General features: G+C 40.3%; 1 protein-coding gene and 1 long non-coding RNA gene across 5 annotated transcripts in view; one reads left to right on the forward strand and one right to left on the reverse strand.

The window, feature by feature from the left end:
- The window catches only part of nfixb (nuclear factor I/Xb), a 437,817-nt gene extending 427,002 nt beyond the window's left edge, over positions 1-10,815 (reverse strand). For 3 of the 4 annotated variants that reach the window (XM_072564240.1, XM_072564239.1, XM_072564241.1), the window contains exons 1-3: positions 4,705-4,815; positions 1,843-1,945; positions 1,505-1,601 (exon numbers count right to left, since the gene is read on the reverse strand). In XM_072564240.1, the coding sequence (XP_072420341.1) occupies positions 1,505-1,601; positions 1,843-1,945; positions 4,705-4,735 (231 nt within the window). In that variant the 5' untranslated portion in view covers positions 4,736-4,815. Of the gene's footprint in view, positions 1-1,504; positions 1,602-1,842; positions 1,946-4,704; positions 4,816-10,746 lie in introns of those variants that run through there. The other variant, XM_072564242.1, reaches the window with a different exon arrangement.
- Positions 1,571-22,248, forward strand: LOC140468061 (uncharacterized). Its single transcript, XR_011955585.1, has 3 exons — positions 1,571-1,704; positions 20,327-20,408; positions 21,393-22,248. It is a non-coding gene; the product is annotated as an uncharacterized lncRNA (long non-coding RNA).
- Positions 22,249-22,342: the final 94 nt, after the last annotated feature.

The raw sequence follows: 22,342 nt of genomic DNA on the forward strand, positions 1-22,342 counted from the left end.
GAAAGTGTGCGTTCCTGTTTGGTTTACTAGAAGGGCTGAAAAAATACACTTTCTCCACAATTTAAAATAATTGACTGAGAGACAAGCAAGGGCAACATAAAACACTAAATGGCAAACTATCGTGCACTATAACCCGGAATCAGTAAACAAATGTAATATGAATTAACAGGTAAATTACAGTCTATAAATCACACACTCATTACCGGTCTTACAAAGGTGACATCAAACTCAGTCACAAAGTCTTGCAAGACTGCCTCAGTTGTATTTTATTTTATTTTAAAAATGTTGCCAGCCTAACAATGCGACCTCGGTGAAATTGCTCCAGGTACTAATTGATTAGGAAAATGACTATAGAGACTGTAAAGAGAATCAGGCTGGAATTTTTAATTTGACTGTTTTATGGTTGGTGGATTATATTTATTTTTTAAAAATATTTATCTCTTCTCTGTCCTCTCTGACAGAACCACAAACTGTGAAGCTTTTCTGGGGGAGCCACCCTCACCACTCCCCACGCCCGTCCCCCGAACCCCGTGAGAAAACAGTTCTTGCAAAAATACACGGTTGACGAGATTTGCATCTTTCCACCTATTTGCTTAAACTCCGGATGCGATAAAGCCAATACGCTTACCTAAATAGTCACACAGGTCTCTCGACATGAAATATACAAAATAAAAACGCACCACACAGACAAGCTACTAATAAACAAGACTGATCTAAATATTGTGCAAGAGTGACAGGCGCAAAGAAAGGATACATTTTAAAATAGACACGGGACATTATAAGGAACGAACCGGGTAAACTGATAAAAAAAATTGCCAATGTCATCAGATTTCCTATGGAGTGAAACTGACCTAAAATAATCTCATAGCATGAAACTATATGGAATAGCTCTATATGATCTGCATGGAGAGAATAAATGGAGGTTCATACATTCTCGGGTTTGAAGGAATAAGGACACAGAAGTATTGACACATGGGCCAAACCTTCAGACATTCTTATGACCTCAGAATTTTGATTTTTTTCAAAAGAGAACTGGTCAGTTTAAAAGGGGTGGGAAGGCAAATTAATGCAATATTTACAAGTCAATATTTGTAAATAAAGAGGAAAGAGTGATCAAAATGCACATTCTTGTGGGTGGGGAGGGCGAAGAATGTGCAGCATTTCACACTACAACATAAAGGCGGCGATTTAGCAGCAAAATAGACAACCCCAAAAAACACACACACACACCCATCTCCACGACCATCACCGCCACCTTCTCTTCCCCTTTAACTAGTACGAGACCGTAGGAAAAAATAAGTTAGATTCCTTTCTCAACCCCCAAAATTCAAAACCTCATAAACATAATACTTGTGCTTTCTTTAAACGTGTCAGATGTCAGTCTGCGTATTAAACTGGGCTTACAATTCCACTTTCTATTGCACTGGTTTTTTTTCTTTAAAAAAAGTCTTCTCAGAAAGTATTGAAAGAGAGAAAGAGAATTCCCGATTCACACAACACGTACCATTGTGGTGTGGGGAAATCTGCCAGAAATCACTGTATCACTTCCACTGCAAGCCGCAGATCCAGGAAACTCCCTAGTCCGGGAGGCAAGTCCATGTCTAATAAAGCGCGCCGGTCCCAAACCATCGAGAGAGCGAGAGAGAAAGAGAGAGAAAGATTATTTCAGTCAAAAGTTGCCTTCGAATAGTCCGACACATGAAGGTTTTCCTTTTCTCTATGCATTTCACTGTCTTTTCCTTTCTGGGATCGGCTTTCCCAGGTTAAAGTTATGCCTTTTCCTTTGCGGCTTCGGTGAAACTGTTCTTTATATTTTTTCTTTTTAAAAAAAAGTTATTCTACCTCTGCAGCATTGTAGTTGCGCGGCATTCCCGGCTCACTGTTCGTCTCGGAGCATTGTCAAGAAAAGCAGTCCGTGTGCTCAGAACAGAAATCTCTTCAAACACTGCAGAGGAGAGAGAGAGAGAGAGAAGGGGGGGTTTTGAGAGAGAGCCGATAAGTCCCACTTCCCTCACTAACTAACTAACTAACTAACCGCTCCAGTGTCGGAGTTGAGCCGTGATTTGTTTAATAACTTTTGTGTGTGTGTGTGTTTTGTTTTGCATCTGGTCTATAAGCGCTGGGAGAGCAGCTGCTGTGTCTGTGTGTGTCCCTGTGTGTATGTTTTTGAGCAGAATTACAGAGTGAAAAGCCAGGAACTGAGGGTTGTTTTAAAGAGGCAGCGACGCAGAGGGAAAGTTGCCGAAAATGTATGCGAGTGCATTCGGTCTCGTACGTTCTCCGGTAGAACCAGCGAAGGGACATGGTGGTGAGGGCGGGGTTGGTGGTGTTAGTTCAAACAGAAAAAAAAGAGACCAAAACAGGAGCGATTTCGCAAATGGTGCGTGCAAATAGTTGAACTGTGTTATTTTTGTTTTGCAAACGTGCTGACAGGTTTGCTAAATTACGAGCTGTTTCTCCTTTTTTCGGTAGAGGGAGAGAAAACGGTCGGCGCTAAGTGTTGAAGGAGACAATGGCAGGGCAACTTGTTAACAGTGAACGTTAGAGAACAAGTTCAGCCTCGCAGATACCAAACTATCCAAATCAAATATGTTATTTCCAGCAGAGGGAACCGATTTCCGTCCAAAACTTAAAATGTTTCCCTGAAAGGACACCCCGCCCCTGTGACCACCACAAAAATACAAAGTTAATAGTGTCAGTCCTCTGGAAGGTAGGGAGGTGTTAATTAATTCCAATTTTTCCCTGTAGAATGCAGATTTGATAACAGTGAGTAAAGTCAATTTGTATGTGTGTGTGTATAAAACCTATAGCAGACTTTACAATTAATCGGTTTAAAATATAGCCCTGAACTGTCCAGGTTGACTTTAGTTTAACATCACAACCTCAGCATTTGTTAGATATTATGCTTGCAGTTTATCCCAAACCTTCTTCACTACGTTGTCCTTGCTTTAAAACAACTTGTCGATTGATGGTTCTATCGTGGATAGCCTTTGAGCTTCCAAAAGTAACCTGGAACTTCTAACTGTCTGGCTTTTATCTAAATGCAACTGTTACAAAAAAACCCAAAATGCCCCTACTAAATAAACCTATTTTAGCTCCTGTTAAAAATCCAAGAGTTTACTGTTACTGTAAACAGCGATGTGCTGGTTTAATCAACACATTTTGAATTAGGATGGCTGCAAGTTGTATCCCAACAGAATTTCTTCAATGTGTACCACCGAGATGGACCCGGCGCCATTCCTGAAATGGGATTTAACTCCTAAAAGTTGCAACCTTTCACTAGCTTCAGTGTCCCTGCGCTTTACAACAGGTATCCGCGAATTTCCCCAGCAGTGTTCAAATGTACAGAGAGATCCGCAGACAGGGCAAATGGGGACTGTGCGGGGAGAGGGAAATTGCAACATCTGGGAATACATCTGACAAGCATGTGTGATGATGATGATTCTATCGGTGCTGCAGTGTCCCCCGAATACACCAGAGTGCCGCTGGTACAAACGCAAATAAATCTGTTGAAAGTAGAAGGGGCGAAATCACAGAAACACCAAGAGTGTTATTTAATGGATTCACTGGCCAGTATATCATTTCAGATATAATAACAGCAATACGCAGTCAAATCACTTTAGTAATGAACATTTGCTATTTAATAGAGGTAAAGAAGGAGGCGACTACCGTTTCTTTTGAGACAACTAATAACGGCGTTTTAGAGATAAGAAAACATGATTTTTAAAAAAATGAAAATCCCATGAAGAATCACTAGCAGCTATTCTTGCTTTTTCTGCTGCGCATTGGTAGAAATATTCTTGGGCTTAAAGTCAGGAATCACTATATTGTGAATAGGATCGGACTTTTGGGTGGGTTTTGAAAGCGTGACAATCTCGACATGATTCTCTCGAATGAAGTAAAACGATCCCCCATTCCAAGCACTTTAGTGAGAAGGAGAGATTAAAAAAAAACTTTGTAGTTTTCAAATGGCTGGCCTGATTTGCTGAAGCTAATTTTTGACTCTTTCGACCTTTCGCTTGGCATTTTTCATAAAGCAAAACAGAATAAATTAAATTACATTTGATGGGCAGCTATATCCTGGAGGTCTGGACAGATTAAAAATCGCGACAGGGCGTGTAAACAAGGAGAGACAAAGTTTCCAATGAGATTACCCGACAGAACGGTTTATGCAATACTGACCCACTGTAAAACAGATTCAACACAATGGGAAATTACTATCCTTTGTCTGAATGAAATTTAAATTTACGCGGCTGATTTCCGAATCGATAATTTAAGGAATAATGTGCAGGGATTGTGTTAAGGAGTCAACAGTTCCGTACAAGTTTCAAACCCTTTAACCCTTTCAGCTCCACACAACATTTCAGTTGCTGCAGGCAATCAACTGGTCATGGATTCATTTTGTAGACTTTGTAGCCGACTTCCAATATACCCAGTAAATAATCTTGTGCCGGCGTGGATTTTTGAAAAATTGCCTCAAAGTCACAGTAGCCACCCCCCCCACCCCCCTCCCAGGTTCTGCTTTCTCTGCTTGTAAGGAGCTATGCGAAAGATGTTTTGTTTTAAAGCGCCTGGCAGGATTTCGCGAAAAGGGGATTGAAGGTGGACGGGAAGGTGGTAGTGGTGAAAAAATGTTGAGGTGGGATGGTGTAGGTGAGAAAGCCAAGATAGATTAACCAAACCTCCACTGTTTTAGTTACGTACCGTGCTCAAAGTTGATTTCAGACAATATCATAAACGCTCTGGTCGGGCTGACATACTGCAAATAGATGTTCGTTTGGATGAATATCCAATTTCGAGCTCCAGTACTCTCAACTAAAAAAAACATGTTATAATTGAAATTTTTTCCTAAGTATTTAGTTTATGTACTTTCAGAGCTTATTCTCTCTCTACATGCAAAAAACCTACCTAGTTGATATCTCGTTACATTTCCCGAACACGTTCTCAATTTAATTAAATGCAGCATTTGCGACTTTCGTTTTGTTATTAGCAATAATTTATTCAAATGAATTTTACAATGCAATAGAGTTAGAGCTCTAACAGTGTCCGAAGCAGATTCAAAACTTAGGTTAAAACGTTTTAAAAATGTATTGAAATGCTGATTTGGTTAAGCTTTTGTATTTCATTTTACCAGCCATTATACTAATTCCATACTCAGAAATACAATCTCAGACAGATATACACAAACAGAAAAACAGACACAGAAACACACGAAGAGAAACACAAAAACGTGGGCACGCCCAGAGATATACACAGATACATACACAGACAAACAGATAGGCACACACATACATTCACTCACAACACACACATACAGATAGATACTCACAGAGATACAGAGACATAGATACACATAGATACAAATACGCATACACAGATACACAGACGCAGAGATACCCACATATAGATGCACATACACACAGTTATACATACACAATGATTCACACACATCGTAGATATTCAAGAAGGTTGCAATGAAATGAGCCAAAGACTATCCGAACCATTCTACTATCGGAAGATTTCTAAAGCTCTAAACTGCTTCTTCATAAAAACTTAGTATGACACTTAAACTTATTTTAACTTGTTGAACTCCTCGTTATTTGTACACAACTTAATGGCGAATATCAAATCGATCTAAATCACAACCTTCCTGTGCAAATTCCAACATGGAATGCGAAGAAGAAACATTTTAAATAACTGTGCCAAGAAGATTTTACTTTGATTCCGAAATTCAACCTTTTAAACTGGAAGCATCAGTGCCGGAAGAAATTGATACTGGGCCGCTTCTTTTTTTTCAAAACTGTGTCCGTAATATAAGTAACTAATATTAATTTTACGTATTAAAAATGAAAAGCTGCACTCTACGTGGGTTTAGAATTTAAATACCAACCTATTTGCTACTCCTTAAGCCCGTACTGGAGGTCTGTTGCACAGTGTTTAACGCTGTGTTTAAACGCATTAAAATACCTTTTTTTAGTTCATGAATTATGTGATTTTGTTCTGACAAAATGTTCTGTAAATGTCGTGTTTTCATAAATATTTTAGATCATATTTAATGTTGTTTTATTCCCTGCACAATTATTATTTAATTTCTTTAAAATGTTCCCAGGCTTTGTTTTGAATGTGGCACACGGAGGTTGGTTCACTTACAATAATGATCTCTATATCAATGTTTTAGATTTATAAGAAAGTATTTTGAACCTTGCAATTCTGTGGTTTCCAAGTGGTTGTCGATTTTTTTTCATATCTCAGTCAGTCTAACAATAAATTATTTGCATCAACGTTATTTCAAATAGGTATGTTTTGATTCACAATTATCAATGGTATAAAATTGAATATTGCCACAATCTGGAGAATATTCGTATTTTTCTCAAGTAAGCACACACTCCCTTTCAAAAATCGTTAAAAACGAATGTTATCACGATTAACACAGAACCGAATAAGGGTCTTTCTCACGACTGCTTCATTTCTTTCGCAACCGCCGTGTTCAACCAACAACCACCACCAATCACCTCGCCACCCCTATCTAAAGTTACCATTTGTTCTCTGATCAAGTTCGAAGCAAAGACCAGAGCGTGAAAATGTACGTAAGATAGTTCCACAGCCCAGCATTAGAATAATATGTTTAATAAAGTCTCTTTTTTCGTTTTAATTCTGGAGCCCAAAATTATATAGTCTGAAAAAAAACAAAAAAAAAAATTGCTGATGAAACTCTGTAGGAGAGAGAAATAGTTAATGCTTCCAGTCTAATTCTGAGGAAGGGTTACAGGAATCTAAATGTTAATTTTGTTTCCCTCTCTTCTCCACAGATACTGCCAGTCTGATTTTCTCCAGCACTTTCTGCTTTGATTTGTTTTAGATCTCCAGCATTCGCAGTTCTTTGTTTTATCTTGTGCTACAGATCTTTTAACTGACCAGAGGTGGAGACGTCAAAACTTCGGGCACGTATTAAAAATGAAAAGCTGCACTCTACGTGGTTTTAGAATTAAAATACCGATCTGTTTGCTACTCCTTAACCCCGCAGGAAAGGATAGTTGTTCAGTGGCAAATGCCGGAATTGCTGAGAAAGAATATTCAAAATCCACCTCATCAACAATAAATGACAGAGGGATAAAACAAAGAACTGCGGACTGTGGAAATCTGAAACAAAAACAGAAATTACTGGAGAAACTCAGCAGGCCTGGCAGTGTCTGTGAAGGGAGAAGGAGAAACAAAGTAAATGTTTCGAGTTGAATTCTGAAGCAGGGTCACTGGACTCGAAATATTAGCTGTTTTCCCTCCAATGAAGTCGGGGGAAAGTTGGCAGGAGTGTGCAGTCAGTTTTAGTCACAATGGTCTCGTCAGTTAGATCAGGTTGACACTGCAATGCAAATTTGCTACTCCTCTAAAGATTTCGTTCTACATCCCTGTTCGAAGAAATGTATTTTAATCCTTTTTCAATTCCTCCATTGATAATTCGAACACTACTATAAGAAAATATCTTCATCCTTTTTAATAATTTAAATAATTTCATTTGTTTTTGCCCCAATTTGCCAATTTGGGGCCTATTCCCTACCTTTTTGGATTAGATTGAAACAGAGCTGGTTGCAATTATCAAAGTCACTTGGAGAGATTTATACATACTTTTTAAAGTAAGAGATAGCTACGTCCATCTGCACTCCACCAATGAATATTAAACAATTACAATGAATGAATCCTAAGCCGGTTAAATTTTGGGGCTCAAACTAAAGGACAATTTGATGTTTTTCTTTGGCTGTCTCGTTAGTAGTTAAGAAATAATCGAGCGTTTTTATTAAAAAAAAGGAAAATCGAATTCAAACACATTGATAATCTTAGGGTTAAGAGCTTGCTGTGATAGTTCTGTCACATTCTACCTGGAGCAATACTGAAAAGTTGTGTACAGCTTATAGTCTCTGCGTGGGAAGGGCAGACTTCCCCATCGCTACCGTTTACTTTTTTTCTCTCAAAATATTAACCCGAGAGTCGTGTTGTTAATTCCAACCACACTCTTTCCTTCACTCCCAGCTCCTGGAGAAACAAGGCTCGAGAAATGTTCAGTGTTTGAAAAGGCAGAAGTATTAGATTAAATCTAAAATATAACAGATACGACCAATTAATTGAAATGATGTGACCATTTCTCGCCTCAATGAGGAGTCTTCATCTGTCATAAATTAATATGTTATATAAAGTTAGCTTTCAGCATATGAGGTTGGAGTGTGTTACCTCTTTTGTAAGGTTTTCGGTTTTGTGGCCAATCAGTGTGTATCTACCTCTTTACAATATCTGAAGAATGTTGAACATTTAACAATAAACAAACAATGCGCAATATGAAATCTAATCAGGCGTTCACCTTCTTTGTATTTTAAATCACATTTTGCTTTACAATGTATTAAATTTATATTTACTGCGTTAATGTAAATAACGAGATAGTAACATGCCCGTTTGCTCGAGTCACTTCACTAGTCTCTTTGCCAAATAAGCAGTGAATGGAAAGTTGAAAATTAAGTGTCTTTGTGTGTGGGTCTGAATGCATGCATGTGTTTACCCTGTGTGTATGTGTGCATACATCTGTATGTGTGTATGCACAGATGTGCCTGTCTGCATGTATGCATATGTTTGTGTGTATAGGTGCTTGCATGTATATGTGTATCCAAATATGTGTGTATCCGTATGTAGGTGTTTGTGTGTGAATGTCTGTGAAAAAGAGACTGTATGTGAGAAAGACTGTGTGTGAAATAGAGGAAGACTGTGTGACTGTGTGTGAAATAGAGCTTGTGTATGTGTCTGTATGTATGTTTGTGGTTGAGAGAGAGTTTGTTGTCTATATACATGTATGTGTATGTTTATATATCTGCTTATGTATGTATGTTTGCATGTGAGATTGTGTTGTCTCTTTGTATGTTTGCATGTATGTATGTAAGTGTAGGTATGTTTGTGTGTTTCTGTATGTATATTTGTGTATGTATATGTGTTTGCATATGAGACAGTGGTGTTGTCTATTTGTGTTGGTGTCTGTGTTTGTGTGTGTGTTTGCATGCATGTTTCTGCGTGGGTATGTATGTTTGTGTGTGATAGACAGTGTTGCATATGTGTTTGCGTCTGTTTGTGTGTCTGTATATGTTTGTGTACATGTTTGTGCATGAGACTGTGTTGTATATATCTATATTCGTATATGTGTGTTTGTGTGTGTGTGTATGAGAGAGGTCTCGAGCCCGTGTGTGTGTGGGCTGGGGATGATGAGGTTAAAGCAGTTGTGTTGTGAGTCTGCATCTTTGGAAGTCAGAGCGAGTCAATGATTTTCGATTTAAGGGACAGCAGGTGTCGGAAGATGCGCCCGGTCATGAGACCTTGAAAAAAAGTTTTTTGTCTCCTTATGAGGCTTCGCGACCGCCATTAGTGACACTTCTCACTGACCACATTTTAACAATATTGCATTTCACAAGCTTCTGCGATGTTTACCGCAGTGAAGAAGTTTTAACAACCAAAAAAAAATCCCGCCTACGCAGAGAGCCACAAATGTGGTTCTAAAATAACCGCTTTGGAGTAACCCCTGAATTTCGACTGGTGTGTTAGTTTTGGGACCAATATTTCACTTGTTCTTAATGGTGGTGGTGGGGAGGAGTGGGGGCGGTGAGAGAGAGTGAAGGGATGGGGGGGGGAAGCAAACAATTCATTTAACTTAGAGGAATGAGCGGCAACTGAACTGCACATGATACCTCTAACATTGAATATTGCCAATTTTCTATTGAAACATGAACTAACTGGAACAAGTCCATGGCTTAATTTCCAGCAATGTAATAGCCTCTATCACCTACCTCAGTAATTAAATCAGATAATGTCCGAATATTTGGGATCAGTGGGGGAAGGGAGTGGTGGCCTGAGGGGTGATCAGTGGGGGATGGGGTGATTATCAGCAGGGGAGACTGATCAGTGGGGAAGGGGATGGCGACCAGTGAGTAGGGGGAATCAGTGGGGAGGGTGATCAGTGGAGGCATAAGGTTGATCAGTGAGGAAGGGGTCAGTGGGGAGTGGGGTGGTGATTAGTGGGAGAATGTGGGTGATTAATATGGAGGGACAGTGAGGGAGTTGCTGGTGATCAGTAGGAAAATGGATGTGATATTGGGGAAGGAAATGATCAGTGGGGGAGGGGAGTGATGATCATTGGGCGAGTTGGGGTGATCAATGGGGAGGGGGGGGGGGATCCTCGGAGAGGGGGAGATTATTTTGGGGGAGGGGACCGATCAGTGGGGGAGGGAAGTGATAATCAGTGGGGGAGGGTGATCAATGGGGAACGGAGATCAGTGGGGAAAGGGCGATAATCAATGGTGGATGGGCTGGGGGAGGGGGATTACGGGCATTTGCAGCCCTAGTATCCCAGCCATTCAGTCCATTCACAATTTGCTGGAATAAATTGGATTAACCCGCTTTCATATTAAAGTAGGTCAACTGCTCACTCGTTTAACTTTATTAATGTAACTTAATAGACGATCCTAAAATATTTCGAGCAGGGTAACATTGCGGACTGAACAAATGCTGCGAAGACATTCGGAGACCCCAGTTACATGCCTGCGCCTCCAAACCCGACCCTGTAACAAGCCGTCTGTGTTAGCATCCCATGTTTGAGGAGGGGGAGGGCATGTGTTTCGAGTCGGGGTGGCGGAGGGGGGAGGGGGGATCTGTTAGACGGAAGAGTAACGTTGTGCATTTTACAGAGAATGTCAGAAATACTTCATCAAATAATCCAACCGTCTATGTTCGTTGTTGGCCTCGACGCTGTTAGCAAGCGCACGGTGTTCTCCGCTCCACACCGTGTCAAGGCAGTACGCGGGACTTGGGGCCGCAGGTAATCTTCAGCGGAAGGAATGAAAGGTAGAAACAAGCAGAGAGAAAATAGTGACACAGTGAGAAAAAAAAAAGCGAGGGAGAGAGAAATAGAAAAAGAGGGTGAGCTGGATATAGAGATTTTTTAAATTTTAAAAAAGAGGAAATAGAAATGTAAATAGAAATGAGAGGAAGAGGAATAGAGAAGACATAGAGAATGTGAAAAATAAAGAGAAAAGAAAGTGGAGAGAGATAGAAAATAGAGAGAGGAAAAGAAATAGAAAAACAAATGGGGGAGAGAAATAGAAAAAATGAAAAGGGAGGGGAGAAATATAGAGAGAGCAAAAAAGGGAAAGAAATGAAGAGGAAAACGGGAGAAGTAGAGAGAGAAAATAGAAACGGAGAGATAAAGTAGAAAGAGGCAGAGAATTAGGCAAAATAGAGAAAGGGTGAGAAATAAGAAAAAAAGAGAGGAGACATTGGGAGAAAAAGTAGAGAGGATTAGAGAGGAAGGACATTAGAGAGGGAGAGAAAATAGAGATGGACTAAGCGACAGTCAGAGATAGGAAGAAAGGAGGAGATTAATAGAGAATTGGAGAAAGAGGGAGAAAGTGAGATAGAAAGAAACAAATCGAGAGATAAGAAAATAAGGACATAAGCAAAATAGGAAGAGAAAACAAGAAACAGAGAGCGAGTTAAAAAAAGGAATGAGAAAGGAAGAGAGGTGGGGAGACGGAGAGAGAAAACAGTGGGAACAAGAAAGCGGGGAAAAGAGAAATAGAAATAAAGAAAACAGTGAGAGTTGACACATTGTTTTCTGGTCCTAGTCTTCAACTTTTCATTAAGCTATTGATTACAAGCCCGAGAGCTAAGGGAAACGAAACTTTTATCTGCATTTTACCCTATGGATTGCAATAAATTGCTGTTCGGTCACGACGAGTTGGCAGTTTAGAATATGCAATGCTCCCTTATTTAGTGATCATGATTTAGAGATGCCGGTGTTGGACTGGGGTGTACAAAGTTAAAAATCACACAACACCAGGTTATAGTCCAACAGGTTTAATTGGGAGCACACTTGCTTTCGGAGCGACGCTTCTTCATCAGGTTATGTCTGTGCGGACACAGGTACACACAGACGCGCACACAGACACCCACACACACCCTTACAGACACACACACTCCCACACTCACACATGCACCCCCTCACAGACTTAAGACACTCTGCACTCACTACACACACACACACACACACACTTTCTCACACTCACAACCCCCACCCCAGACAGACACACACAGACAAAGACCCACATGCACACATATATTTTGTGGGGTGAATTTGTACTTGCAGAGTTACATTGCACTTTGCTCAAAAACTGCATGCATTCATGTAGAACTCTGAGCTCAAAAACTGCATGCATTTATGTAAAACTCTGTTATCTCACTTTTTAAATTAGAATCAGTCTAAACATCATGGCATAGACAGAGAACACAGGGGGTTAACACCTTCAACATATTGTCTAGCTATCACCATTGTTAACAGCTAACCCGAGAATGCAACTTTAAAAAAAGGTTTTGGGATTTACACATGAAAGAAGTGAAACTATCACTGTATTCTAACAGATGAAAGGCTTAACAGACAATCAATTTTTCAACGTATAATTTCAGTTACATCACACTGTAAATTTTTGCTATAAATTCTGTGTTACGATCGAGCCCTCCACAATCACCTGATGAAGGACCGTCGCTCCGAAAGCTAGTGTGCTCCCAATTAGACCTGTTGGACTATAACCTGGTGTTGTGTGATTTTCAACTTTATTTGGTGATCTTACTGTACAGTCATTAGCCGCAGGCTATGGCGAACGTTGAAAATCCCACAGATATCAACATGGCAACATAAAGTTCTTATCTAGAGGGGATTATAGATTAGTTTAAAGTGTGACAGTCAATAATTAGCATTTTGGTGTAATTAGTTGGGCCTGTGGCGTTGGACTTTGGGCGGGCTTCTGTGGGGTTCCAGCCAGAGCCAGAAGGTCGCGGTTTGATATTTGTTTAACCCGAAGACTGAGGCCATGTTCACCTGAAGTTCTCAAATAACACTATGATTAATTTTTTCACTTGCTTCCCACTCTCGGGATCTAATCGACCGGACTGTGGTATCAATACTCCTCATTACTGACTGCTCATAAATCCGCTGTTAAATTGTCCAATTAACTGGGGCTCATTTTAACAGGAAGGTCAGAAAAACCTAGTATGGCGCAACATAACTGCAGTATCAATGATTGCAACTTTAACCCTTCACTCCCTGCATTAGACTCGTGTTTTGACAATTTCAATGTACTTTTTTTCTGGGGGGGGTGCGGACGAAATTCTACAATATATACTGGAAGTAATGTGGCACTGCAGTTCCTTTTTCAGGAAAAAAAGTTATCAACATTGCAGTATTTTTTTCAGTTAACGTTAACAATGCAAAATACATGGTGAAGGAGTTATAAAGTAAAGGGAAGGAGCTACTGAAATTCAGCAAGTCTGGCAGCAGAGTCAGAAACAGACTCCGACAGAGAATCACAGTGGACATTGAGTGCATTAGGTCGCTAATCTAATTGCTAATTCTTTTCTTGCCCCTTGCTGCTCGCTTCCAGCATCTTCTGCATTATATATTTCTAAAGGAATGACCCCACTGCAATTCGGACGTACCCCAGGAGAGATCTTTCAATACTGGCGCAATCCCGAAAATCCATTGACAAATGAGTTTTAAAAAAGGACAGGCTTGCACTTCTGTAGCGCCATTCACAAATTTGGGAAGTCCCCAAGTGTCCTACAGCCAATGCAGTACTCGTGAAGTTGCGCTATGAGGAAATTCGGCATACAAATACTGACACAGCAAGCCCCCACAAACAATCATATGAAAATAACCAGATAAAGTGCTCGTGTGATATTGACATAAGGAAGAATATTTGTCCACACACCACAGATTAAACCCTTCAGTTCTTTCTTAAAATGGCATGGGATCTGGGTTTAAGTTTATCGGCAGCACCTGGAACATACTGCACTGAAGTATCAGCCTCAATTCTTGCCCTCAAATCACTGGGGTGGGATTTAAATCTACCACTCAGTGACAAGGATGCTACAGCCTCCTTTGGAGGACCCTCAAATACTACGCAACAGATTGGCATTTATATAAATTTCCATGCAGTACAGCATTGTACCATGGTTACAACTCCAACTATCAGAGACTGCCTACAATTATCAGCCCACTGTAGGAGTCACTTCATTTTAACTACTCAAGAACAACATTAATGCTTCAAAGGTAAGCAATACATCAACAGATACACATTAGTACTAATGCATTTGCAAAATTGCTCTAGCCACCACTCATTAGAGAGGGTGATGACTGGTAGCACTTTAACCAGAGGGTGACAACACATCAGAAAGGGGTGAGATTGTGAAGGAGAGTTTTGCATGGCAACTTCGGGTGGTGAGGGAATTGAACCCATGCTGTTGGCATCATATTGTATCACAAACCAACCATTCCACCAACTGAGCTAATCAAACCTTAATGCAATGGCAACATATTAATAAGTCAACTAGTTTATAAGACTACTAAAATTTAAGGACTACTTGTTCTGAAGACCCTAGTTATATAAAGGTGAATTATTGGAGGATACAATATATGGAAAGAAAGGCTGTGTATTGTTTGTGTCTATGTGTGTGAAAGAGAGAGAGAAAATTTGATTCAATTTGTGAGTGTGATAAATACATTTTCACAGTGAGTGTGTATACAAGTCAAGCTGAAAGGTGTACAGAAATACAAACAGGACTAAAACTGTTTTCCAGTTACAGATATTAAATTAGCTGTTTGACCATCACCAATGAAAAGCTAAAAGTATGGATCTTTTTAATTGCAATTGCAAGAAATGGACAGAAACTACATTAGTAATGATTGTTCATTGAACAGAAATTTAATTAGCAATGAGTTGAAGGGTTATAGGGAGGAGGCACAAAAATGAGTTAAGGCTGAGATGAGACCAGCCATGATAGTACTGAATGGTGGTGCAGGCTCGAGAAGCTGAATAGCCAACTCCTGCTCCTACTTCTTATGTTCTTATGAATGAGTGCAGTTAAGTGAGGGAAGTGAGGTATTGTGATTCCACATATGAGTGTTTGATCAGTCACAACATGAGTGTGCAGAAGTGATTAAGAGTCTGTGTAATTCTGAATGTGTGTGCAGAACAAAACGAGTTGTGTTTTCTTTGTCCTCATTTGGTGAGTGTCAGATTTGATGAGCGAATGTGTGAGTGTGAGCCAGGTGTGTCTGCATGTGAGTGACACAGAGACTTTGTTCAGGAGTAAGTGCTGACTAATGGAAATCAAAATGAAAAATATGCTTGGAATCAGAGAGGGTGCCAGTGTGCTGTGAATAATATAAACAAGATTTTGATTGGCATGCAGATGTGCTGCAGTGATCAGTTAAACTGATAGTGTTTCTGTCATAGAACTTAGATGAATTACATAGAAAATGTAATATTGACACTAGGTGCTTCATGTCAACTTTTACATTCCACTTAAGTCTCATTCCATCCTTCCTCATCTATCACATACCAGCCTAACACTAATGTACTTACTTAGCTTTGAGAGTGTGGTGCTAGAAAAGCACAGCACGTCAGGCAGCATCCGAGGAGCAGGGGAATTGACATTTTGGGCAAAAACCCTTCATCAGGATTGAGATTTGTGATCCAAGTGGGTGGAGAGATAAATGGGAGGGGTGTGGGGCTGAGGGAAGGTAGCTGAGAGTGTGATAAGTAGATGAAATTGGGGGTAATGGTGATCAGTCAGAGAGGAGGGTCTGCCAAGGACATGCAGGTCCCGGGCCTCCTCCATCACCACACCCTAATCACCCAATGCCTGGAGGAAGATTGCCTCATCTTCTGCCTTGGGACCCTCTAACCTCACAACATCAATGTGGACTTCACCAGTTCCCTCATTTCTCCTCCCTCCACCTTATCCCAGATCTAACCTTTCAACCTGGCACCGCCCTCATGACCTGTCCTAACTGTCCACCTTCCTTCCCATCTATCAGCTCCACCCTCTCTGATGTATCACCATTGCCCCCCACCTCCATCTACCCATCGCACTCTCAGCTCCCTTCCTCCTAGCCCCTACCCCCTCCCATTTATCTCTCCACCTCCTTGGCTCACAAGTCTTATTCCTGATGAAGGGCTTTTGCCAAAAATGTCAATTCTCCTGCTCCTCGGATGCTGTTTGACCTGCTGCGCTTTTCCAGCATCACACTCTCAACTCTGATCTCCAGCAGCTGCAGTTCTCACTTTCTCCTACTTGTTTAGCCTTTCCATAAATTCATCTATACCAGTTATTTCAGCCACTCCTTGAGTCTATGGGTTTTACAATTTAATTGTTCACTAATTGAAGGCATTTCTTCAAAATTCTGTTTGTTTTTATTGGTGACTATCAGGTATTCATAATCTTCCATTGTGCCTTTTCCCACAAATGGAAGCACACTATATTCAGTCTAAATTATAAAATTATAATTCCAAAAAACATAATGAAGTTATCCAATTGTCTTTTCCTTCAAGAGAAAAGGAAAACACCCCACTTATCCTTTGTCTAAGATATGAGGTCACAGTTCCTTGTAAATATTTTTTACAATCACACCAGTGCCTCTGTATCCTTCCTCATAATATAGGAACCAGATCTGTACACAGTAATCCAAGTGTGGTCCAAATAAGATTTGATTCAAGCTTCACACAATTCTTGGAACATTGATCCGTGGGTTCAGACATCTGTTAGTAGTATTTCATCAGAAATGTAATAGCTAATGGAAAAGGCCTCAAATGTAAAACTTAAGCAGATCTACATTTTATGATACACTGGGATTCTTTCATAATATTGCAAACTCCAAATGCAGCTAAGGATGTTATAAAACAAAATCTGGAAGAAGAAAGAACAGAAAGACTTGCATTTATATAAAACTTCCCTTAACTACAGAGTAACCCTCCACTCTTTACTATAAGATAAGTACTTGCATGTTTGAAGAGTAGCTAATGTTGTAATCTAGAAAATGAAGTGACCAATTTGAGCACAGCAAGCTCCCACAAACAGCAAAGTAATAATGATCAATATCATATTTTAGTTATGTTGATTAAAGAATAAATATTTGCAAGAACACTAGAGATAATTTCCCTACTCTTTTCTTTTAAATAATGCCATGAGATCTTTGAATCCAGCTAATGGGATAATGGGTCCTTAGTTTGATGTTGCAAGATAGCATCTGAAAGATAGCACCTCTGACAGTGCAGCACTTATTCAGCATACACTATCAAACTAGTGCTTTGTGTTCAAATTGTAGAGTGAAATATGAATTCAACACTTCTTGAAACGTGGATGAGAAGTCCAAAGTCTAGGTGGTCTGTATGCAGAGAGATTGGGAAGCATATGTCTAGATTGAAGCAAAAGGCCATTCAAGACACTAAAGGCAATTCTTGTTGTGCAAAGGTGCTTAGCTTTTTGGCCTTTGTGGATTTCAGGGATGTTAGCCTGTGTATGCCCAGATGCGTCTGAGAACACATATAAAGATTAATTTCATGACCTGTTGACATCCATGGATCATGGACTGCTGATCCAATGGATCTTGTTTTTCAGATTTAAATTTCATCTACTGTTGAGTCAACAGCCCACTAAACACTGCTTTTTCTAAAGCTCACACAGTTTAACAAGGAGCAAATGGTGAATCAGAAACATAAACGCAAATGGAATGGAGTTGCATGATCTCTAATGGCTAGATTGGCAAGGTGTGTGGGCCAATGTTTGGAAATCTCAGCTGTAGCACACTAACTCTCTCATCACATCATCTAGCAGCATTCTGAAGGACCACACTTGGCAAAAACTCATCACTCTCTGAGTCAAGCAATTCTTCTTGATTTGGTTTCAACTGATACAAATATTTATGTAATGGGTACAGATTTAAATATAGCTATTGGAGGGCACACTTCTTGTGCTCTTTCTCAAAATCATGAGGGGTTTCCTTCAAGTGAATAAGGAGGAATTGTTTCCATTGGTGGGTGGGTAGCTAACCACAGGATACGGATTTAACACAACTAGTGAAAAGAGAGACAGAAGGGAAAAGAGAGACATTTCTTTTTGGAACAACAGGTTAGTTGGGGTTATTGGAATATGATATTTGAAAACCATATAGAAGAAAATTCAATAGTAATTTTCCAAAGGGGAATAGGATTTGAAAAAGAATGATTTGCAGATCTATGGCTAGTGGGGATAATGGGGTAACTCTTTCAAAGAGCTACACAGATGTAATCGCTGTCTTTTGTGTTGTAGAGATTGGTGATTCAGTTGTGGAAATTATAAATTTCCTCACCTTCCTATTCCTCCATCCTTCCTACAACTACAGATCTCTGAAACCCAAGTTTGATATCGTTCAATCATTACTCTTCAGTCCAGGTAGTGTTCTGCACTGAGTGAGCTTAAACTTGGTTTCTTAATTACTAATCATTTAAAAAAAATACCAAGCATGTATTGTGGCATTGATCAGCTTTCAGAGGAATCTGACATTCAACATATTAATAAAACTCTAAGCTTGTCATATGTAGCAGTCAACATCAGTCTTCATAAATACCCAGCAACACAATGACTGCTGTCTTATAGATATCAGACATTAACAGCATGGAAGTAGGCCATTTGGCCCATTGTGTCTGCATTTGCCCACAAGTAGGCCATTCAACCTAACTCTACTTTCTGAAGTCTTGCAGGTGACAGCACTTCAACTTCATATCCAAGGACCTTTGAAATATGTTGCAAGTTTCTGCAAACACCATCTTTTTAGACAGCTTTATGTTACTTCCATGATAATTTTGACAAGATCGATTCCAAAAGGTCTTACTTGCATATTGATAATTATATCAAACAAACTCAACAACATCAAGTAGGGGAGGCTAATATAACAGAATGAGAAACAGGAACAAGTGTAGGCTATTTGGCCCCTTGAGCCTGCCCTTCCAATCAAAAGGATCATGAATGAACTAACATTTCTCATGTCCACTTTCCTGCATTTCCCATGACTTTTGATTCCTGTTTGAATCAAGAATCTATCTCACCCTTAAATAGAACGAGGACTCTGCCTCCACAGCCCTCTGTGCAAAGGAGTTTCAAAGACTCACAACCCTCAGAGAGAAGAAATATCTCCTGTTAAACTGTCACCCCTTAATTCGGAGACTATGCCCTCTGGTTGTAGACTGTTCCATGAGGGGAAGCATCCTCTCAGTACGTACCCTTATCAAGCCCTTAAAGAAGCTGAAAATGTGTTGCTGGAAAAGCGCAGCAGGTCAGGCAGCATCCAAGGAGCAGAAGAATCGACGTTTCGGGCATGAGCCCTTCTTCAGGAACATCGATTCTCCTGCTCCTTGGATGCTGCCTGACCTGCTGCGCTTTTCCAGCAACACATTTTCAGCTCTGATCTCCAGTATCTGCAGTCCTCACTTTCTCCTTGAAGCCCTTAAAGAATCTTATATGTTTCAATGAGATCACCTCTCTCATTCTTTTAAACTCCAGTGAGTAGAGTCCCAACCTTTACTCATAACAATCCTTCCATATTGGGAATCATCTGTACATCAGTATAAATCACAACATAACTAACATTTAGATGCATTTGACCCAGAATGTTGGATATTCACAACTGCCCACTCTCACTGATCCCTACCCTATCCAGTTGTTTCCTCTAGCTAGATGGGATAACGATTGCAGACATACCACTCCTCGACAATATCATCCAAAACTATATCAGATTTCACTTAAATGAGCGTGAGATGCAGTTCAATCTCGTCGCCATCTCCCTCAGTGCCTCCACCGCCTTCAAAGTGCTGTGTGGCTGACATTCTATTTTGATGTGCAGTTATTTCCTCCACATAAGTATCAAGAAGAACAAAGCTATTGGCTTTGGGTCCCATTACATTCTTCATTCCTTAACCATCAACTCCATTCCTCATCTTAACAACTAACTGAGACTAACACAGACTGTGCCCAAAGCTGAAAAATGTGTTGCTGGAAAAGCACAGCAGGTCAGGCAGCATCCAAGGAGCAGGAGAATCGATGTTTTGGGCATAAGCCCTTCTTCAGGAATGAAGAAGGGCTTATGCCCGAAACATCGATTCTCCTGCTCCTTGGATGCTGCCTGACCTGCTGTGCTTTTCCAGCAACACATTTTTCAGCTCTGATCTCCAGCATCTGCAGTCCTCACTTTCTCCTCAGACTGTGCCCAACCTTTGTACCCTTTTTAACGCTGAGACGAACATGTGATCCCACATTAACTTCATCCACAACCTCTCCCTCCTTCAACCTCTCTTCCAAAATATTTTGCAATCATCTGCTCAGAGATATTTTGCACACCTCTGAAGCAGGTGTTACTTGAACCCAGGCCTTCTAGCTCAGAGATAGGGATATTACCAGTACACTACAATAATCCTTCTCATGTTGTCCCTAGGTATTTTCCTAAACAACCTGCAGGAGATGTTATTACACACCATTGGAACAGATGGGACTTAAACCCAGGACTCCAGACTCAGGTAACAAGAGTGCTTCAAGCTGCTCCTACCTCTTCAACCTAAATTTTGGTAACCTCCACTTAATTTCATTTTGTTCAACAAATTTTGTTTGACAAATAATTTTGTGAGGCTTGTTTTACTAATTTGTTTCCCTTCTTTAATGCCAGGCCATTTTCAGAAGGCAATTCAGAGATTAGCCTGTCGTTATGGGTCAGAAGACACATATAGGCCAGATCGAGTAAGGGTGGCAGATTTACTTCCTTCATGAACCAGATGCATTTTTACAAAAGTAAATGAAAACTTCAATTCTGGACAATTCCAGATTTTATTTAGTGTATTTAAATTTTACCAACTACCATGGACTTTAGCCTGGGCCTCTGGACTGTTAAGTGCAGAGATATTAATCCAGAATCTCAGATAATGTTCTGGGGACAATGCCATGGCAGACAGTGGCATTTGAATTCAGTAAAAACTTGGAATTAAGAGTCAATGTGGTGATGTCCACATTCCATGAACGAACAAAAAGAAAACCACATCCAAAGATGTGACAATGAATGCCATTTGTTGTTAAAGAAGCTGATAGGACTTGAACCAAGCATCTTGGCTCAGAAGTAGGGACATAACCACTGCACCATAACAGAGTGGAGAGAGAATCCTGTAACTGGACATGAAAACACTTAATACATTTCTGCCTTTAACACTGAATTGCTACCTTGGGTGACTGGGTTATATTTTGTAATAGTTGATGTTTAGTTTACAATGAAGACCTGGTAAGGGCAAACACCATGAAGCTATAGGGAGGGTCAAGAGAACTTGCAGGGGGCTCAAGTCAGATTTCCAGAGAGAGAAGATTCCATTGGAAAACATGCTCATTGGAAGCAAGGGCTGCTTGCATGGAGGGATGTGTGAATATTTATTGATTCTATCACTTTAATTAACAACAAAAAAGACAAATGCTAAAATAAAATCTGGAAACATTTGAAATGGAGCTTTTCCCTGTCGCAGGTACCTGGGGACAGGCGTCACGGTCCAGTTGAAAGCACTGCGGATGCTGGACATCTGAAATAAGATCAGAAAGTGCTGGGAGGAACTCAGCGGTGTCTGGGCACCATCTGTGGGACATTCTCCAGATTTTGAGCGAGTCACCGGCACTGTTTCACCTCTTTGACCTTTCAGGGGGGTAGCACGGAGTTGCTTGGCTCGGAATTTCCCTTTTCCCAGTTCACGTATCAATTTCGTGCCAATTTGCATTTTTCTGCGGGCCTTTGAGCAGTTTTAACAGAAACACGCTCCTGTAATGATTGGAAGTTTTAATATTTTGAAATTCCACTCTCAACGTCCGTATCTAACCCTGTCCGTTTTCTACGCGTCCTCTGTAATCTCCCTCTAACGTTGTTTATCTATGATTTGGAGATGCCGGTGTTGGACTAGGGTGTACAAAGTTAAAAACCACACAACACCGGGTTATACTCCAACAGGTTTAACTGGAAGCACTAGCTTTCGGAGCGCTGTTCCTTCATCAGGTAGTTGTGGAGCATAAGATTGTAAGGCACAGACTTTACAGCAAAAGTTTACGGTGTGATGTAACTGAAATGCTGAAATTACTCATCTGGTGGTTGTCAATCACCTGAAGGAGCAGCGCTCCGAAAGCTAGCTCTTCTAAATAAACCTTTTGGACTATAATCTGGTGTTCTGGGATTTTTAGCCCTAAACCTATTTCTCTTCACCACTCTCCCTGTCTCTTTCTCATCCATTTTTCTTTAACCTCTTTCTCTGTCTCTCTCTAAATCCATCTGTGGAGGTGACAGTAGGGAGCAGCGCTTCGAAAGCTTGTACTTTTAAATAAACGCGTTGGTCTATAGCCTGGTGTTATGTAATTTTTAACTTTATCTCTCCCTGGCCCTTTTCTCTTTATCACCCTCCATGTCTGTCTCTCTAACCCCATTTCTCCTTCA

Source organism: Chiloscyllium punctatum, chromosome 46 (assembly GCF_047496795.1).
Source record: "Chiloscyllium punctatum isolate Juve2018m chromosome 46, sChiPun1.3, whole genome shotgun sequence".
Taxonomy (NCBI): domain Eukaryota; kingdom Metazoa; phylum Chordata; class Chondrichthyes; order Orectolobiformes; family Hemiscylliidae; genus Chiloscyllium; species Chiloscyllium punctatum.